At 45.6% G+C, this 7,809-nt stretch overlaps 1 protein-coding gene across 1 annotated transcript; it reads left to right on the top strand.

Annotated features, from left to right (window-relative positions):
• Positions 1-2,868: 2,868 nt before the first annotated feature.
• Positions 2,869-7,803, top strand: SPINT3 (serine peptidase inhibitor, Kunitz type, 3). Its single transcript, XM_010853707.1, has 2 exons — positions 2,869-3,327; positions 5,116-7,803. The coding sequence occupies exons 1-2, from the start codon at positions 3,252-3,254 to the stop codon at positions 5,490-5,492; spliced, it is 453 nt and encodes a 150-aa protein (XP_010852009.1). The 5' UTR covers positions 2,869-3,251; the 3' UTR covers positions 5,493-7,803.
• The last annotated feature ends 6 nt before the right edge of the window (positions 7,804-7,809 follow it).

The raw sequence follows: 7,809 nt of genomic DNA, 5'->3' as shown, positions 1-7,809 counted from the left end.
GCCTGGAAAATCCCATGGACGGAGGAGCCTGGTAGGCTGAAGTCCATGGGGTCGCTAGGAGTCGGACACAACTGAGCGACTTCACTTTCACTTTTTACTTTCATGGATTGGAGAAGGAAATGGCAACCCACTCCAGTGTTCTTGCCTGGAGAATCCCAGGAATGGTGGAGCCTGGTGGGCTGCCGTCTCTAGGGTCGCACAGAGTCGGACATGACTGAAGCGACTTAGCAGCAGCAGCAGCAACAAGGGATCATTGTCACAGGCCTCTTGAATGTTTCTATTTTTTTAATTTTTAATTGGAGGGTGATTGCTTTACAATATTGTGTTGATTTTTATCATATATTAACATGAATCCGCCATATCTGACTTTCTTTAATTAACAATAATCTTTTGACATTCAGACTGCATGCATGTATGCATGCGTGCTCAGTTGCTTCAGTCATGTCCATCTCTTTGCAACCCTATGGACTATACAGCCCACCAGGCTCTTCTGTTCAAGGGATTCTCCAGGCAAAAATCCTGGAGTGGGTTGCCATGCCCTACTCCAGGGGATCTTCTCAACCCAAGGATCAAACCCAGGTCTCCTGCACTGCAGGCAGATTCTTTACCACTGAGCCACCAGGGAAGCCCAACGTTCATACTACCTGCCCTTTGTTGCAGGAAAATTATACTTCTATATAACCTGGCTGCACCCTCGCCTCCTCGCAGCAGTTATCTCAGGGTTACTTGAGAGGCTGTCTTGGGATTGAGTCCTAAAAATTCCCACTGAAGAACTTAACTCTCAACTCTTAGACTGTGAATATTTTTTAAGCCTACAGTGTGGCCTTCAGGACTCCAAACACAAGTAGCTGTGCTGCAGCAGAAGCTAATCGACGTCCCCGCATTGTGTTAGCCCCTATTCAGTCGTTACTCCTTCCACTCATTCAACAGGGCTCCTACAGATGGCTTTTACCTCCCGCCCTCTCTTTCTTGCTTAATTGCATGCTGAAAATGACTGCCTTCTAGCTAAGGTTATACTAGGCACCTGATGTTTACTTCTCCAGGACAACACCCCCTAGCACTCCTCGCCTTTGTGAGCATTCTCCATCCAGAAAGAAGGTCTCAGAGTGATAACCTTGAGCACAACCAGAACCTGTTTCAGAACCACCTGAGGCCAGCCTTAACAATCTCCATGTCTCCAGGAGGGAGGAAGAATGCAAGACTACCTCAGCTCCATCCTTATCTACAGCCCCATTTTCTAGCCTGAAACTGTATGACCCCTTCCTAACTTCCAGGAAGTGAGGCACAATCTTGCAAGCGTTAACCTACTGTGGTACCCTTTGCCTGGCAAGGTAATAAAGCCACTCCTTTCTACTCTTGCAAAGCTCTGCATTTTCTGTTTGGTACAGGTGAACAGAAGCCGGGTTTTCAGCAACAGTATCTATATTATTATCCCCAAGTAGAAAGTACATCCACAGAAGGTAGATAACTTGTCTGAGGTCACACAGATAGGGAATAGCAAAAGGAAAGTGAAGTCACTCAGTCGTGTCCAACTCTGCAACCCCATGGACTGTAGCATACAAGGCTCCTCCATCCATGGGATTTTCCAGCAAGGGTACAGGAGTGGGTTGCCATTTCCTTCTCCAGTAAGCTGGAATTTAAATTCCTCTATCTCCAGTGATGAGGCTTTTAACAACTACTGAAGCACAAGTAAAGATAATCTAACACCACTGATGTCTCCCATAGAAAACTCAACAAATGGAAAAGAAAATTTATTTCATCATAATATTGGATTGGCCAGAAAGTTCATTCGGGTCTTTCCACGTTTTGGAGAAAGCCAGACAAACTTTCAGGCCAATCCACTTCAAGAAAATTTCCCTTTAAAAATATGTAAATTAAAAAGCATTTCATGTTCCATCTAAACGATAAACAAAGAGGTCTTCAGGCTTTCAGGTAGGAAGTAAAGTCATCTCTAAGGCAGGAAAACATTCAGGACACTTAACGGGGACACTCCATCGCAGAATTCCGTGGAACCAGCTCTACAGTTGTTCTTGGGAGAGAAAGTCTGATCTAGAGTTTTTTATCCCATGAAATTGTCCTTGAAGTTAAAGGCAATATGCAAAAACTCCGGGGAAATAAAACATGTAAGCCCCTTATTTTTGTAGAATTATCTATCCAACAAAATGTTTATGAGGATACCTTGTAAAGACATTTACTTCACATGGTGGAATTTCAGTGTCCACTACGCTAGCCATCAGCCACGTCCGACTACCGAGCACAGGAAGTACGACTCTGCCTTAAGTGAGATCCCAAAGACAGTACGAAGAAAAGTAAACTATCATATTACTCTTTACTACCTGTTGATTATATGTTGAAATTATACTATTTTGGATCTATTGAGTTAAATAAACTATTAATAAAACTAGTTTTACTTCTTTCTTTTTCCTCTTTAAAAAATGCTGCTACTAAAAAAAAAAAAAATTCTGGGAATTTCCTGGCAGTCCAATGATTAAGACTCTTGGTGCTTTCACTGCTAGGAGGGACCCAGTTTCCATCACTGGATGAGGAACTAAGATTTCATGTGCCCCATAGCAAAAAAAAAAAATGCAATTACTAGAAAATTTTTAAAGTCTCTTTGTGGTTTGCATTATATTTCTACTTCATAACACTAGGGTAGAATTTGGGGGAAGTGATTTTGCCTTTTGTTTATGCTATTAACTATAGCTTGATCTTTAAAAGGAAATATGATGATTTATATGAAACAATAAACTCATTATCCCAAAATTCAATAAAAGAGCTAATGAACAAAGAGCTGTGTTCTCTCTCCTGGAATGCTGAGACACTAGCTGGGAGGCTCTGGATGGGAACCAATAATAATAGAATGGAGAAGAGCTGTGCTGGGCTTTCAGGGACCACATGGTCCAGCCCACCTGTTTTACAGATAGGGAAATGGAGGTCCCCAGAGGTTCCCTCTCAGTCCAAGGTCACAGGAACTCAAGTCTGCAGTAGTTGGGGCTGAGACTACAATCCAGACGCTAGAGAAGCACCGTCTTAGGGGACTTGCCCAAAGGCCTTGAAGAACTCATCCAAGGCCAATTGGCAGGGCCTCCAGTTCTTGCAGCCCACACCCCTGGCCCAAGGTGCTTCCTATTCCAAGTAACGAGAATCAAGATACTTCCTTCAGCCCTGGGGAATAGGACCCCTTCTCCCTCAGGTGCAGCTGTAAGTTCCAGCCTCCCGACCTCAGCTCAGAACTCACAGCTATTCACACCATGAAGCTCAGCTGCCTACTTGCCCTTTGCCTCACGCTCTGCCTGGTGGGCTTGGCGAGCTCAGGAGAGACCTCAGGTGAGCTCAGGGGCTGGGAACAGGGGCCCTGAGATCGTCACCTATGGGGAGGGGGGATGATGGATCCAGCACGCCATCTGGTCACTTCCACCTCAGGAGGAAACAAGGACCTAGGCACAGGAAGAGGTTCCCTGTGGTAAGCATCCAGGCTCAGGAAAATCTGAGGCCAGAACTCCCAAGTGTCTCTTTGATATCGTCGTCAAATTTTAATTTTTCTTAAAAAGCAATACATATATTTGTTTTAAAAAGACAAACTATATGTAAACCTGTGAAGTTTAAAAAACTGGCCCCCTATTTCACACAGCCCCAATAATCCTGCTCTCCAGATTCCTACTGCCTAGAATTCTTAAGCAAGAAAAGAAACGTTGACAGTACTTTGAACAGGAGGCCAGATTTTCAAACTTGGCTGCACACGGAATTCCCGAGGTCACTCTGGTTCTCACACTCAGAAATTCTGATTTAATGGATCTGGGACGAAGCCTGGGCATCAGGACTTTTTTTTTTTCTTTCTAAGTTCCCCAAGAGGTTCTAATATTCTAACCAAGATTGAGAATTTGCTGCCCAAATAGAAGGTCTCAAATTTCTTCCTAGAATGGCCTCTTTCCTATTCTCGGTTTAAGCTTCTCCCAGTAAATCCAACAGTCAAGGTCACACACATTGAGGATTTACATAAGGGTTCCGTGGAGCTGAGTTGACTCATGTGCTTATTTGTTTGAGGGATGCTGTCCTTATTAGGGAAAGTGTCATTCTCAAAGTGCTGCTGCTGCTGCTAAGTCGCTTCAGTCGTGTCCGGCTCTGTGCGACCCGAGACGGCAGGCCACCAGGCTCCCCCGTCCCTGGGATTCTCCAGGCAAGAACAATGGAGTAGGTCTCAAAGTGCTACATCCCATAAAAAGAGACACTGAGGTCCTGAATGTCCGAGGCAAACGGCTGAGGGAGGGTGTGTGTGTGTGAGTGTGTGTGTGTGCATGTTTGATAAATTATTTTGTGTGATATCCAGAGCCAGATGCGAAAGGAGGTAAAATAACAAGTGTTTCAGTAAAAGAGGCCAGTTTCTTTATTTGCTGATTACCCATGGATATTAAACATTACTCAATGTAAATATCTAAATATCTTTTTCCTAGATATAAAAAATATGATACTTGTTCATTGGCACTCAAATGATACTAAAAAGGATTTTCAGGAAAAAAATCACCTGAAATTCCACCACCCAGAGATAACTGCTCAAACATATGGAAGAATAACCTTCATGTCATCATTCTATGGGCTTATATATATATATAATATCCACAGAATCACACCAGACCTCCTATTTTGTAATTTCATTTTATATTCAGCACAAGTTATGAGCCTCTCTTCATGTTGATATATATCATCAACACTCTGCTGTAGTGTTGGCCCACTGACCCCCTGCTGATGAACGTTTACATTTTTTCCAAATTATACTTTTTTGCCTTCATAAACAAAGCTCCAGCCAACATCTTCATGTCAAGTTATGAGAGGCTGTAAGATTCAGCACTTGGGATTTGAAATTGGATTTGGGTTTAAATCCCAAGCCTCTCTCAACTTACAGGCTTTATGATTTTGAGAAAATTAGCACTCTTCTCCAAGCCTCAGTTTCTCCATTTGTGAAGTGGGCACAGTTACACTCTTCCCATTTGATTGATTTAAGTAACGGCAAGAACAGTGAACACCTAGGAGGGCGCTTGGTGTAGAGTAGGTGCTGGGAAAAAATCAGTTCATTAAGAGGACACATCAGTGACCATTCTGTTCTTTCTTCCTTTGCAGACAATCTCAAACAAGAGGCTTCCCAGGACTTGTTCCAAACGCCCCCTGACCTGTGCCAGCTCCCCCAAGCAAGGGGCCCCTGCAAAGCTGCTTTGCTCCGATACTTCTATAACTCTACATCCAATGCTTGTGAGCCCTTTACCTATGGTGGTTGTCAGGGCAATGACAACAATTTTGAAACCACAGAGATGTGTTTGAGGATCTGCCAACCCCCTGGTGAGTCCTCTGATAGACCCAGGAAGAGGAACGGAGGTGATAGGATGCTGGGTGTGAAGGGACAGGGTGTTGGTGAGGATGCTGGCGGTGATGCAGGTGACGATGTTAATATGGAAGTTAGTGATGATGAGAATAAGGGGAATGAGATACCTGGTCACTGATGCCTGGGAGGGGCGGCAATGAGAGCACTGGCAGTGTAGACAGCAAGGCAGCTGTGGATGGTGGCACTGATAATAAAGATGAAAGGTGGGCTGATCACTGTAGCAAGCCCTTTTAAAATACCTGATGGTTGCAGGGGGCGAGGTGTCTTCCCTGGTGGTCCAGTGGCTAAGACTCCACCCTCCCAATTCAGGGGCCTGGAGTGTGATCCCTGGTCAGGGAACTAGATCCCACATGCCACAAGTGAAAGCTCTCCTGGGGCACACCTAAGATCCAGTGCCGTCAAATAAATAAATAAAGCACACGGTAGCGCTGGCAGAGGTGAAGATAGCACTGTGACCTTGCAGGGTGATCCTGCTGACAGAGCTGAGGAACACGGTTGTGGCAGTGATCTTGGTGGGAGGTGGTAGATATGAGGAGGTCCCTGGGCTGGTGGATGCTGAAGGGGTTGGGTAAGGAGTCCAGTTTGATGGCTCTGGCTCTAGGGTGCCAACGGGCCAGCCAAGGAGGGAGCTGACTGTCATCTCCATCACAGAGACCGAGGACAAGAGCTGACAGTGACACCTGCACGTTCCCAGGCTCTGACCAAAAGCTACCTCGGCTGTCCTTCCCGCTTGGAGGCCCTGTTCTGAGCCCATCCTGTATCCTTCCAGGACTGGGTCAATAAAGTGTTCAAAGTTGACGTGGCCTGAAGCCTTCCTACAAGGGCCCTGGGCTTGTCCTCAAAAATTGCTCACAGTCACAGGAGTGATCAAACCTGCATCGCCCCACGCCCAGTCCTCCTGGCCCTCACTGTCCTGTGTTCCCAGAATGAAGACAGGACAAAGGACAAAAGTTCCCCTTTCACCAGGGGCTCCTCAAGGAAGCCAGACTGAATGGAAATTTGGGGACCTTGGATGTCTGTCCCTGGATCCTGGCCTGCTGCTCTTTCTTACCCAGGGCTGCATGATGAGCCAGAATGTTCTTCCTGTCCAGCAGGAACCATGGCCTGGAGGAGTATGAAGGGGGTAGAAATTCAGGGAATCTTGGCCAACTAGGGTGACTGCCCTCTCTCTCCACCAGGAGGAATACTGGAAAAAGATTTTTACAAATTTTTTTAATTGTGGTAAAATATATACAACATGCAATTTACCATTTTAGCCATTTCTAAATGTGCTATTTAGTGGTATTACATATACATACGTTGTTGTATGTATACATACAGCATGATCACCTCCCACCTCCTGAACTTTTCCATCTTCCCAAACTGAAACTTTGTACCATTAAAAATTAACTCCTTTTTCTCCCTGCCCTGGGCACCACTACTCTAACTTCTGTCTCTAAGAATTTAACTACTTCAGGAACCTCATAAGAGTAGAATCATACAGTATTTTTCCTTTCATAACTGGTTTGTTTCACTTAGTGCCACGTCCTCAAGGTTTATCCATGTTGTAGCCTGTATTTCCATCCATTTTGTTTGTTTGTTTTGGCTGCTCTGGGATCTTAGTTCCCTGACCAGGGATCAAACCTGTGCCCCCTTGCAAAGGAAGCTCGGGGTCCTAGCCACTGGACCACCAGGGAAGTCCCAAAATCTCCTTCCTTTTAAAGACTAAATAATACACCTGCCTGCCACTCCCAATAACTCTCTCCTCATGTCCTGCATCTGATCTAACCACTTCCTCTTGCTGGAAGGGAAACTGCTGGCCCAAAGTCAAGCAGCAATACTAGAAGCCAGAACCTGGGATTCCCAGACCAGGTCCCTGTCCTGGCGATGTCATGGGGACAATGGTGTGCCCTTCCCACCCCACCCCTTTCACGTGTCCTATTGCCTGGGAGCCAACCTAGGCCGTGTGATATCACATCAGCAAGGACACACTGGGAAGCCAGCCTGGCCTGAGGCTCCAGGTGGGGACCCAAAGCCGAATGGACCCTTGGGCTTTATCCAAGGCCAAAAATGCTTCATCATACATGAATAAGTATGTGTTTGAGAGAAAGAGCATTTTTTTCTTTTTTTTTTTGGCCCACCGCATGGCATGGAATGGAACCTGCGCCCCCTGCAGGGGAATCACAGAGTCTTAACCACACAGCGGGGAAGTCTCTACTCCCTTTCGTGTTCTGAACAGCTACTCAGAGACTGAGCTCTGGAAGACAGTGAGGGTCGCCTTAACCGGGCACTGTTCCAGACACTGCAGCTACAAAATTCTGGTCCATATGGATCTTAATTATTAATGAGCAGGATATGGAAGCTACACAGTACATTACATGGTGGTGAGGGCTACCGAGAAAAACAAGGCAGGCAAGTGGTGAGCTGGAAGCTGGAGAAGCAATTTATAACCAGGG

This window comes from Bison bison, unplaced genomic scaffold, assembly GCF_000754665.1.
Source record: "Bison bison bison isolate TAMUID 2011002044 unplaced genomic scaffold, Bison_UMD1.0 scf7180017853184, whole genome shotgun sequence".
Lineage (NCBI taxonomy): Eukaryota > Metazoa > Chordata > Mammalia > Artiodactyla > Bovidae > Bison > Bison bison.
The sequence above is the reverse complement of the archived record's forward strand: the minus strand, read 5'-3'. Positions and strand labels throughout refer to the sequence as shown.